This window comes from Canis lupus, chromosome 6, assembly GCF_048164855.1.
Source record: "Canis lupus baileyi chromosome 6, mCanLup2.hap1, whole genome shotgun sequence".
Lineage (NCBI taxonomy): Eukaryota > Metazoa > Chordata > Mammalia > Carnivora > Canidae > Canis > Canis lupus.
In genome coordinates, this window is record NC_132843.1 from 38399710 (window position 1) to 38412938 (window position 13229).

At 38.8% G+C, this 13229-nt stretch overlaps 1 protein-coding gene across 15 annotated transcripts in view; it reads right to left on the reverse strand.

Moving 5' to 3' along the window:
• NUP210L (nucleoporin 210 like) overlaps positions 1-13229 on the reverse strand; it is an 82338-nt gene that overhangs the window by 67170 nt on the left and 1939 nt on the right. For all 15 annotated transcript variants that reach the window (XR_012032646.1, XR_012032645.1, XR_012032644.1 and 12 more), the window contains exons 3-6: positions 4012-4143; positions 3005-3098; positions 1923-2073; positions 675-807 (exon numbers count right to left, since the gene is read on the reverse strand). Coding sequence is in view for 11 of the 15 variants with exons in the window: in XM_072829614.1 (XP_072685715.1) it covers positions 675-807; positions 1923-2073; positions 3005-3098; positions 4012-4143 (510 nt within the window). In the remaining 4 variants the exon portion in view is untranslated. The remainder of the gene's footprint in view (positions 1-674; positions 808-1922; positions 2074-3004; positions 3099-4011; positions 4144-13229) is intronic.

Genomic DNA, 13229 nt, shown 5'->3' on the forward strand with positions numbered 1-13229 from the left:
ATGAAAGGTACGTAAGTGTAGCAAGAGCAGCCACTGCAAGAGGTAACAATGTATTGTTGGATTATAAGAGGAAAACCAGGAAGCAGGCCTAAATAAGAGTATGATCTGTTTCTACTCTCTTTCCCACTATGATGAATTTCAACATGTAGCCATTTTGGCAGGTGTGTGGGGGTACTATATATGAGTTTATTGTTGGTTTTTCTTGCATTCTTAAAAACCAATGAACTGAAAGAAATAGGAAGGATCCCAAGTAAGGAGTAATGCTAATGGAGCCAACGCACACTTTATAAACTCAATGGGACTACTAGGGTCAACAGAATGTTAAATTTTCAGTTAATAAATTGAGTTTCTCAAGAAACAACTTTTGCAAAGATCATTCAGGTCCCTTCTCATAAAGTTTCCTCACTTGCTCTACAAAATCTAGTAAATATTTGGTTATTGTTTTAACAGAGAATTCAGATGCCTACAGGCACTGATGCTAAGCATTAGCCTGTTCAAGACATGGGGACCATCTCAGTCCAATATTATCTCAAGTATAGCAATTAAAGAATACTTTATCACAAAGTTTAAAAACACAAAGAAGTATTTGTATACATAAAGAAGAGGTGCTTCTCTTACTGTCAGCAGGAAGGATTTGGGAAATGTTAGTCTTAGGAAAAGATAAATCACCTTACCTGTCATTCTTCCCTGCACCATTTTTGCAACTCGGTATTTAATATATGCTCCAACTAAGAGATAAATATCATGGGATGGTATAAGAAATATATTCTCCAAAACTAGCAGACGTATCAATGCTGCTGCCACTTTCTAAAAGAAGAAGGAAAGAAAAACTAGGTTCCGTAGGCAAAATCCTGAAGGACATTTTCCTTGTTAAAAGTTTACTTCTTGTAAGTCTCTTCTAAAATATCTTATAGAGATTTAAAAATGCTTTCCTAATCACAAATCATAATTTCAGTTAGCCTTAAAAAGTGATCATGAATCTTAATAACTACTTTCTAAGTCACTCAAACTAAGAACAGAAAATGACAAGACTTCTAAAGCAGAAGAGTTGGTAAATAAATAGGTACATATGCTAAAATGAAACAAGGGAAGACTTTATGGGGTACCACAGAAATTCATTTAGCCAGCCTCCAACATACTGACTTTCCAGAAAGTACTCTCTACACTTGTTGAACACCTTGATTATTGTGAAGGCTGACCTGACACAAGGCTGGGAGGCTGCTCTCTATGATATCCACACTGTGTCCTTGCCATTTGAATTAGACACTCACCAAAAGACACTGATTTTTCCCAAACCTATTTATGCCATTTGCACTTTTAATTATAATTACCTTAAAAAATAAGCCACAAATGTGAAAACAGAGCTATTTCTATAAAAAATTTAAATGTCTTGAAAAGAAGTCAAAAGTAACCTGCTAAAATATACTGTTATCAGTTAGGTGTAGGTGAGAAATGTAAAAAATTAGAGAAAAATCCTGAAAAATACAGGATTATGTACTCAAATTGCTTCACATGTCTAATTTTTCACTCGACTATAAAATGAAATGAAAAATGAAAAGAAAAAGAAAGTAGGAACTGTGACAGGTGCAAGCATGAGCATACGTGTTTCTAACCCATAAGCTCGTGGCCAAAGAAATATTTTGGGCCTATCCCCAAGGGACGGGTGAACTAACTGCACTTACACACTGGAAGAGAAATACCAGTTGTATGTATAATTATAATTAGGTAGTAACACTTACAGAAAACAAGTTTTTTTTTTAATGTCTACCTACTTCAAATGACTTTTCAATTAAATGAACAACTACTGACCCCAATCATATCAGGTTAGACGGCTTCTATTATAGATAAGTATAAAGAACAGTATTTTCCATGGGCAAGGCCCTTAAATGAAAGTTTGAATGTTTATGGCACAAGCTTTTTACCTTATAGAATGGCTCATAAATTCGAACTTTTACAACAGCAGCACCAGTTCTGATCCCAGACACCAAAATCATATCTCCTTGTTTCTCTTCTTTTTCCATCTCAGCTATATACACTGGTGGAGAATATTCTGCTTCGGAGTATTTCAGAATCCTTAAGAAACAAAATAAAGTTTGTTTCTAGTGAAATCAAATAATGAGTCATCTTCTAAAAGGCCCTACGAGACTTTAAACATAGTCTCTTCACTGTCTATACAGTGTAAAAAGTCTTAAAATTTGTTTTCCATAAGGGTTAGCTAGAACAAAAGTACTTAGTGTGCCTCTGGCTAAAACTGTTGTGAAAATCAATTTTGGGACTGTCTGAGAGCTATCTTAGTACTAAAGACAAGATTTGGGCAGCCTCAGTGGCGCAGCGGTTAGCGCCGCCTGCAGCCCAGGGTGTGATCCTGGAGACCCTGGATCAAGTCCCACGTCAGGCTCTCTGTAACATGGTGCCTGCTTTTCCCTCTGCCTGTGTCTCTGTCTCTCTCTGTGTGTCTCTCTATGAATAAATAAATCTTTAAAAAAAATAAAAGAATTAAGACAAAATTTCACACTATCATCAACTCACTGTATTCCAGCATGCGCAAATAGCGTGAACAACAAAGCTGCTGGAAGATACACTTGGCTCAAACAATTTATATAGTTCTGAGCTCATGAATTCTTATGCAGTAGTTCAAATTAAGTGATCACTAAAGTATCTGCACCCACACCATATGTCATTTTATCAAAGACATTTCCTCCTGGTAAAGTTATCGGTTCCAAAAAATTCCAGACAGGGCAGCCCGGGTGGCTCAGAGGTTTAGCACCACCTTCCGCCCAGGGCATGATCCTGGAGACCTGGGATCGAGGCCCACGTCAGGCTCCCTGCATGGAGCCTGCTTCTCCCTCTGCCTATGTCTCTGCCTCTGTGTGTGTGTGTGTCTCTCATGAATAAATAAATTAAATCTTAAAAAAAAAGTCCAGACAGCAGCATTATCAAAACCCATACAAATGGTAGATGTCTCCTTCAAAGTCAAATGGTTTATGTTTGGTTTCAATGTTACCTAATTTTGCTAGACAATTCTTCTCTTGCGGATTCGTTATCCTGGGCGACACTCCACTCAAACATCATACCTGCCAAACTACTAAAAGTATTTCCTGTAGAGCAAGCCAAAAGTAGATAGGACAAAATCACATATTCAAAAATATTCAGGTATCTTTAACAAGAAAGAGAAATCTAACTAGAAAATTTTATTTAGGCCTCTTTCATTAACAAATAGACACTGCCATTAACAAATTTAAAACACATAATACCAGGAAGATACCTACACAAACAATTGAAGTGCTATTGCTACACAAACTTTCTGAATGTAGAAAGGACTCAAGCTGATTAACCTCTGGCTGACAAAAGTTATGCTACTCTTTCTGTACCTTTCTACATAAAGGCCACTGTACAGTCTACCTCAGGGTTGACAGGCATCCCTAAATCCTGCTCCCTTCAACAAAAATTTTTATAAAACTAGATTCCAGAATATTCCTAATAATGTTCATTTTTCAGATTAAAAAATTATTCTTTACAATAGTTTACAAAGAAAGTGGCAATAAATTTAAATGTTTTAAGTATATTGCATATTAATACAATAAAAGCAATTTAAATTAGTCTCAAGAAAGATAAAATTATAAAATTTTTTCACAGGTTTACACATAATTCCCCTGGCCTACAGAAGGTGGACTGATCAAAACAGAGCTAGGAATAAATCCCAAATGAATGTTCTTATGGGCTAATCTAGGGACCATCAGCAGAAGCTCAGCGACTGAATCTGGGTATTTAAGAAAACTTCTGAGATAGCCAATAATTGAATATAGCAGGAAGATCTTATGAAAATATGTAGCTAATACATTGAAACATCCTCCTAATTATCAATCCTTCATGTACATTATCTTCATATAAAAAAATAAATGCTATTTCTAATCTACTTTTATCTTTCAAGTTGCTTTTTTTCCAAGTGCTAAACACAAATGATTACTACTTTATTTTAGGTAATTTGTTGAATCCTTTAAAGTCCTTTACCTTCAGCATCCAATGCCCTCACCATCAGTTCCAGTGGTGAATCATCTACATAGAGTTCCCGGGTTCGAGATACAATTTCAATGCTGTTTATCACATCAACCTTAACATCACAGCGCAGTTCATGGTCAGTCACTATGATGAACCCAAAAACTTAGAATTTAATTCAATAGATCATGAATCTATAAATGTCTCAAACACTCAAAAACTTATTCTATATTATAAAAAAGAAAGCTATAACAGTTGTATAACAGTTGCTTTTAACCTGTGGAAGAAAGGAACATAATGACAAAATACAAAAACCTCAGTTTATAAGAGACAGCAGACCAGGCATTCTCAAACACTGATCTATAGTGATGTTTTCATTCACCCATGGAAAAATGAGAAAGGTAAGAATCTTAACATAATGAGTAATAAAAGTAAATGGATTCACTTTAACGGAATATATTTTAGGGGAGCCTGGCTGGCTCAATCAATGGAGCATGCAACTTTTGATCTTGGGTTGTGAGTTTGAGACACCTGCTGGGTATAGAGATGACTTAAAAAAAAAAATTGGGACCCCTGGGTGGCTCAGCGGTTGAGCATCTGCCTTTAGCTCAGGGCGTGATGCCAGAGTCCCAGGATTGAGTCCTGTGTCGGGCTACCTACACGGAGCCTGCTTCTCCTTCTGCCCCTCTCTCTCTCATAAGTAAATAAAATCTTAAAACAAAACAACGACAACAACAACAACAAAAAAACGAAAAGCAAAGGAGAATATTATTAATCAGATAATACAGGCAAGTGCTCCTCATAAAAGGTCAAGGAGCAACAAAATATGCTATTTCAGGCAAAGCTATACTTCCTTTCACAAGAAAACACAGAAACTGACTTAATCATTCGGAAATTAGAATTACACTGGGGTTCAACAAATAAGTAAATATACTATAGATACAGTGTCAGGTTTCTTACTAGCAAAGAAAGGAGTTACACTGTGATGCAAGATTAGTACCAAAGATATCAATATGATCTCATGTTTACATTAATATATACACAAGTATAGAAGTAAATACAGAAAAAAAAAGTAAATACAGATGTATATATACATATACTTCCTAGCACGGTCTGCTGAGAGGGCCTAGAAACAGTGATACCACAGGAGCAGCGGGCACACTAGCAGGCAGATCTTGGTTTCTAAATATAGTTCTTTAACAAAAAGAACCAGGCTGGGCGGGGAAAATACAAGATGGGCCTGGATCATCTTATAGCGCTAAAAAGTAAGGAAGTGCTACAACTAATTACTTAATTAAGATGGGGCAGGCCCAAAGGACACAGGAGTCAACCTGAAAGTTCCCAATAGCCTAAGCTAGAAAAACTGGAGTAAGAAAATAAATTATGAAAATATTGGATTATAAACCAAAAATATCCATGAGTTGATACTTACATAAATAATGAATGAATAAATAAATGAGAACGTGTTTGTAAGATATAAGTTATCTTCCTTACAGAAGAATGCTACTAAAGTGTGGAAAGAATGAGGGAAATAGAAAATCACCATCAGAACTCCACAGTAATAACTGTGACAGGCAAGATTCATAGATAAATGCTAAAATTAGAGGGTGAAACTTTGTTTTTTTTTTTCAAAGATTTATTTATTTATTTATGATAAACATAGAGAGGCAGAGACACAGGAGGAGAGAGAAGCAGGCTCCATGCCAGGAGCCCGACGTGGGACTCGATCCCAGGACTCCAGGATTGCGCCCTGGGCCAAAGGCAGGCGCTAAACCGCTGAGCCACCCAGGGATCCCCAGCGGGTGAAACTTTGAAGAGAAACAAGATATAGCAAAGCATCTCCCTCAAATATTTATTAGTTACTGTAGTGATTTTAATAACATCCACAAATTCTTTGACACTCCTTCGTTTAGGAGGTGAAGCTTAATTTCTCTTCCTTTGAGTGTGGGCTGAATTTAGTGATAATTTTTAACGAACAGTATATGGAAACTTTAGAGTGGAGAAATCTGACAGATACTACCTTTAACTAAGTGATCAAGCTTAATGTCACTAGTGATAAATCATGTTGATATGTACCTCCTGACAATGCATTGGAAAGGGCTCTTCACTTCTGTGGTTTTCTTCCTAAAAATCTATAAACCAACCTAATCATGAGGAACATCAGACAAACCCAAACTGAAAGCCATTCTACAAAATACTTGACCAGTCCTCTTTAGAAGTGTCAAGGTCATGAAAGACAAAGATTGAGAAACCGTCATAAGTCACAGAAGATGAAGGAAACACAACAACATAGTTTAGTAATGTGGTATTTTGAATTAAGTCCTAGAACAGAAAAAGGTTATTAGTGGAACATTAAATGAAAACTGAGTGAAGAGTAAATAGGAACTCTGTATTATCTTTGCATGACTTCTGTAAATCTAAAATTATTTTAAAAGAGAATGTTTTAATTCATTTGAGGGTGCCTGGGTGGCTCAGTCAGTTAAGCATCTGCCTTCGGCTCAGGTCATGATCTTGAGGTCCTGAAATCTAGTCTTGCATTGGGCTCTCTGCTCATTTGGCAGTCTGCTTCTCCCTCTTCCTCTCCCCTCCCCGCTGCTCATTCTCTTTCCCTCGCTCAAATAAATAAAATCTTTTTTTAAAAAATAGTATTAAAAATTTACTTGATTATTCTTTTACTTAATGGGACGACTGGGTAGTGGCTCAGCGGTTGAGCTCCTGCCTTCGGCCCAGGGCGTGATCCTGGGGACCAGAGTGGAGTCCCACGTCAGGCTCCCTGCATAGAGCCTGCTTCTTCCTCTGCCTGTTGTCTCTGCCTCTCTCTCTCTCTGTGTCCCTCTCATGAATAAATAAATAAAATCTTTAAAAAAAAAAAAAAAAAAAGAACCAAGAGAAGCTGAAATCTCACGGGATCTGCTGGTAAAACATACTATTAAGGAAGTATTCCAAGGACGGCAAAGGAAGGAAGGGTGACCCTAGATAAAATACACTAGATAATCAGGCACTGGATAATCTAATAGTAATTAAATGGGAAATTAAATACTTTTTTTCTGGGACGCCTGGGTGGCTCAGTGGTTGAGCATCTGCCTTCAGCTCAGGACATGGTCCTTGTCCCAGGATTGAGTCCCACATCAGGCTCCCCAGAGGGAGCCTGCTTCTCCCTTTGCCTGTGTGTCTGCCTCTCTGTGTATCTCTCATGAATAAATAAAATCTTTAAAAAAAATACTTTTCTTCTATGGAGAAATACATAGGGCAATGGTAGGAAAGAAGTAGCTGTAACCTTACATAAAAAATATGAAAACCCTTGTGCATGCAATGACTACCCATCTGACTACAAGAGCAATAAGCTTTTTAATACATGGCCATTGAGTATAAAGAAGAAAAATTACCTTGTATGAATTATAGGTAAATTTAGAGTGATTAAGAGAAATATCATACCTCCAACTTTAAATTTTTTTTAAATATTTTATTTATTCATTATTTTTTTCCTTTCTTTTCTCTCTCTCTCTTTTTTTTTTTTTTTTGGTCAGGAAGAGGCAGGGGGAGGGGCAAAGGGAGACAGAATCTTAAGCAGGTTCCACACCCAGTGCAGGGCCTGACAGCTGGATCTCACAGCCCTGAGCTCATGACCTGAGCCAAAATTATGCATCAGATATTTAACCAACTGAGGCACCCAGGCGCCCTCCAACTTATCTCTTTTAAAAATAAAAATGAATAACTTTATTAAATAATACAATCAATATTCTTATCTACATGTCCACATTACTTCAGGTATACTTTAGGTCTACACAGGACTAAGATTAGATTTTTATTTTATTTTTTTAAAGATTTTATTTATTTATTCATGAGAGACACAGAGAGAAAAAGAGGCAGAGACACAGGCAGAGGGAAAAGCAGGCTCCATGCAGGGAGCCTGATGTGGGACTCGATCCTGGGTCTCCAGGATCACGCCCTGGGCTGAAGGCGGCGCTAAACCACTGAGCCACCCGGGCTGCCCAGGACTAAGGTTATAAAGAAAGAAAAAAAATGAAATAGGAGAGTTGATCCAGGGAAATGAATAAGGAAGAAGAAAAAAAATAAAAGAATGATGCCAGTATTGTAAGAACCAAAGGGATGCAGAGCTAGTAGTAAAAAAGAGGGAGCAAAAATGGCAAATATTTCCTGCCTTCCCTGATTCTCATATTTATCTTAGCTTCCAAATCAACTTCTCTTGTATTATGTAATTATAATCCACCATAGCACCTCATCAACCAGTGAGTACTTATGGAACATCAATAAAACGCTGAGGCCACCACAAAAAAAGTACGGATTGCCCTATATATCTCTCTCTCCACACCAAAATCATCCAGTTATCCAAATACTTTCTTCATCCTCCATGTGAGCTAAAATCATGCCTTCATCTCCAGACTCCTCCACTGTCCTTTACCTAAAAGGGCACGGATACAAAAAAGTGGCTGCCTCTTGGAGAAATGAAATTAGAGGCTTTTCATTATATAACCTTCTATATTCTTTGAAGGTTTTACCCAATGAAGTAACACCTAGTCAAAACAAAACAAAAATCAGGGCAGCCTGGGTGGCTCAGCGGTTTAGCGCTGCCTTCAGCCCAGGGCGTGATCCTGGAGACCTGGGATGAAGTCCCACGTTGGGCTCCCTACATGGAGCCTGCTTCTCCCTCTGCCTGTGTCTCTGCCTCTCTCTGTTTCTCATGAAAAAATAACCTAGCAGTATGCCTGGGTAGCTCAGTGGTTGAGCATCTGCCTTAGGCTCAGGTCATGATCCCGGAATCCTGGGATCAAATCCCACATCAAGCTCCCTGCAGGGAGTCTGCTTTAACCTCTACCTATGCCTCACTTCTCTCTGTCTCTCATGAATAAATAAATAAAATCTTAAAAAAAAAAAAAAGAAAGAAAGAAATCCAGCACACCTACCAAATAAAACAAGCCCCCTTCAGTCTATCACCTCTATCTGTCATCTATCATAGGCACTAATTTGCTTTACTAGTGTCATAAAAAAATATCACAAACAAAATTCTAAGCACTTTAACACCAATGGAGTGCTTAAATCTATCTTCACAGACACCTTACAGTTAGTAGGCATTTCAATAAATATATTGTCAAATGAATGAACAATCTCTCTTAAGCATATACTTCCCTTTCACAATGTCCTCTCCCTCTCCCACTTCCTGCATCAGAGTGCTCTTTTCTACTCAGATGAGAATGTACCTGGTAGGACACTGAAACTGACACTGAAACAGGCATTTATCATTGAGAGTCTAGCAAAATTGGGAAAGCTGATTGATTTTTTAAAAGATTTTATTTATTCATGAGAGACACACAGAAAGAGAGGCAGAGACACAGGCAAAGGAAAAAGCAGGCTCTCGCAAGAAGCCCAATGTGGGACTTTATCCCACATCCTGGGATCACGCCCCGAGCTGAAGGCAGACACTCAACCACTGAGCCACCCAGGTGTCCAGGAAAGCTGATTTAAAAGATACTTAACTTTGAAATTAAACTGAGAGCCAGATTTGGCATTTTTCCTAGCAACTGTGTAAACAAATCTTTTGGTATCAGAATGAATTCATGTAGTGAGGAGCAATTACATTAAAAAATGGCTTATGTGACGAAACAATTCTTTTCTGACCTTGGTAGACTATTGTAGCTGCCCTGTATGATATATTCCTCAAAGATTCTTATCTTTGAGAGTTCTTATACCATATTTCACTGATTCTAAGTTACTTTTTGATATTTTAACATCTCTATTAAAATTGAGATTTTTGTCTTATAACTGATGGTTCTTAAAATTGCTGTCAGCCTGGCCACAGTCATGACATAGTTGTCACCGATCTCATTTGTGAGAACATTAAAAGGGCCAGCATCAAAACTCGTAGAATGGGTATTAGTAGTAGGAAGAAAATCTGGTGGCCAATAGTGGCACACTCTTTAATCCCCTGGGAATCCAATGGTTAAAGAGATGGGGTGGGAAGGGTAGTAACTCAGATGTGCCAGGCACTTTTCCATAACTAGAAAAAAAAAAAAAAAAGACCACTTTCATATGGTTGCAAAGCTAACTTAAGAGACCAATATTAGGGAAGCCCTGGTGGTGCAACGGTTTAGCACTGCCTGCAGCCCAGGGCATGATCCTGGGGACCCGGGATCAAGTCCCACGTCGGGCTCCCTGCATGGAGCCTGCTTCTCCCTCTGCCTGTGTCTCTGCCTCTCTCTCTGTGTCTCTCATGAATGAATGAATGAATGAATAAATAAATCTTTAAAAAAATAGCCCAATATTATAGCTTTCAGGCTTTTTAAAAAGTTTTACTTATTTAAGTAATCTCTACACCCAATATGGGGCTAGAACTCACAACCTGAGATAGAGTTACACACTCCTGGAGCAATTGGCTGGGTCAGTCAGTGGGAGCATGTGACTCTTGATTCAGAGTTGGGAGTTAGAGCCCCACTTTGGGTACAGAGATCACTTAAAAATAAAATCTTGGGACACTAGGGTGGCTGTTCAGTGGTTGAGCATCTGCCTTGGGCTCAGGGTGTGAGCCTGGGAACCCTTGGATTGAGTCCCACATCAGGCTCACTGTGGGGAGCCTGCCTCTCTCTGTCTGTCATTAATAAATGAAATATTTAAAAAATAAATAAAATCTTAAAGTTGCATGCTCTTCCAATGAGGCAGTCAGGTGCCCCAGCTTTTAGGTGTTGATGGTCTTAATTTTTTTAAGATTGTATTTATTTATTTGACAGAGAGACATGCAGGGGAACAAAAGGCAGAGGGAGGGAAAAAGCAGGCTCCCCACTGAGCAAGGAGCCTAACATGGGACTCCATCTCAGGACCCTGGGATCATGATGTGAGCTGAAGGCAGATACTTAACTGAGCCACCCAGGCACCTCAACTGATTTTTTTTTTTAATATCTTATTTATGTATTCATGAGAGACACACACAGAGAGGCTGAGACATAGGCAGAGGGAGAAGCAGGCTCCATGAAGGAAGCCCAATATGGGACTTGATCCTGGGACTCTGGGATCACACACCCTGAGCCGAAGGCAGATGCTCAACCCAGGCATCCCTCAATTGATTCTTTTTTTTCTTTTAAGATTTTATTTATTTATTTATGAGACACACACACACACACACACACACACACACACACACACACAGGCAGAGACACAGGCAGAAGAAGCAGCAGGCTCCACACAGGGAGCCTGACATGGGACTCAATCCTGGGTCTCCAGGATTAGGCCCCAGGCTGAAGGCAGCACTAAACCACTGAGCCACCTGGTCTGCCCTCAATTGATTCTTTTAAGAATACTGCACTTCTAACAGTCTTGATGGCACAGAGGAAGATATTGTGGATAAACAGAGACATTGATGATTCCCAGTGAAACAGCGTTTCATCTGAGAGAGAAACACTAAGGTAGTAGTTTTAGAAATACCTTAACAGGGGCACCTGGAATAAATAAATGAAATCTTAAAAAAATATCTTAACCATTTTATTTATATTTTCCCTCTTATTAGGCATGAGAGTGAAGCATAATAAAAAATAACCATCTAATTAAGTCACGGTTCTTCTGTAGGTACAAAGTAGAAATTCTAAGTGAAGAAAAGCATAGTCTAATTGGCTATGTTTTTCTTTTTTTTTTTTTTTTTTCTTTTTTTTTTTTTTGGGTATGTTTTTCTTAATGTACATTTAAAAAAAAACAAAACAAAACAGCTTTAGGGATGCCTGGGTGGCTCAGCGGTCGGGCGCCTGCCTTAGGTCCCAGGTCATGATCCTGGGATCTGGGATCGAGTCCCGCATCGAGCTCCCTACAGGGAGCCTGCTTCTCCCTCTGCCCCCCTCTATCTCTCATGAATAAATAAATCTTAAAAAAAAAAAAAAAAAAACCCAGCTTGGGCAGCCCAGGTGGCTCAGTGGGTTAACACCGCCTTCAGCCCAGGGCATGATCCTGGAGACCCAGGATCGAGTCCCACGTTGGGCTCCCTGCGTGGAGCCTCCTTCTCCCTCTGCCTATGTCTCTGACTCTGTCTCCCATGAATAAGTAAAATCTTTAAAAAAAAACACACAAAAAACCCAGCTTTATACTAGATGGGTCTTCAATCACGTGAAATACGGCATACCAAAAAACGTGAACTTCTGTTTAATAACATATTTAATAACGTACAGTATAGGTATATCATACAGATATTTCTGGCCTATCAATGTAGCAATGAAGTGCCAGAAACTCTGGGATAGAAAAAGCCTTGCTCTGGTTTGGGATACAAATAGCATTTCTCTTGCTGCTCTGATCTAAAATAGACTGGTGCTGTGCTTCCCAAATTTTAGTATGCATGAGAATCACTGAGAGCTTTTTAATTCCCTGGGTCCACTCCTGAGATTCTAATTCAGCAGAACTGAGATGGGGCCTGAGAATTTACATTTCCTTTCTTTCTTCTTGCATCTCACAGTTACATTTATTCATGCCACAAAGGAAACGACACATCTATAAGTGTACAGCAATGATCCCTGTTCCCATCCAACAGAGCTTGCTCTGACAGAATGACATTCCATCTGATGTGTACCCTAAGTAAAGGTGGTTGATGATAAAAAAAAAAAAAAAAAAAAAGGTGGTTGATGATGAGTATGAGCAGGTGCAGGACTCGAAGCTTTCATAGTTTTACTTCTTTTATCAGCAATCCTGGGTTTTTTGTTTGTTTTGTTTTGTTTTAGCAATCCTGGTTTTATAAAAGAAGCCCATTAACTCCATTCCTACCCAAATCTCCTGGTAAATCTGGGTACAGTAAGGCCTCATGGGGACCCAGACATTTTTAACAAGGCTTTAAAGCATCTTGGCACAGGACCCCTGACTCAGGCTACCCCAACCCACATAGCCAACAACTTGGAAAAGTCACCGAGTGCATTCTTTTCCTTCCAAGATTTTATTTTTAAGTAATCTCTAAATCCAGTGTGGGGCTCAAACTCACAACCCAGGGATAAATAGTTATGTGCTCCATCAACTGAGCCAGGTGTCCCAAGGATTTACATTTCTAAGACTCCAGGTGATATCGATGATGCTGATGACATAGGTTCACAAACCACACTGAGAAGTACTAGCTTCTATAGTACATTTTGCCTTACTCAAGACCCACTTCAGACCTTAACACCTAAGCTAGTTCCAATAAAGAATTCCTTTCTTTCTTCAATGATTCAAACAACCAGGGTTTTCACTCTGTATCTGCTACTATGCCAGGTACT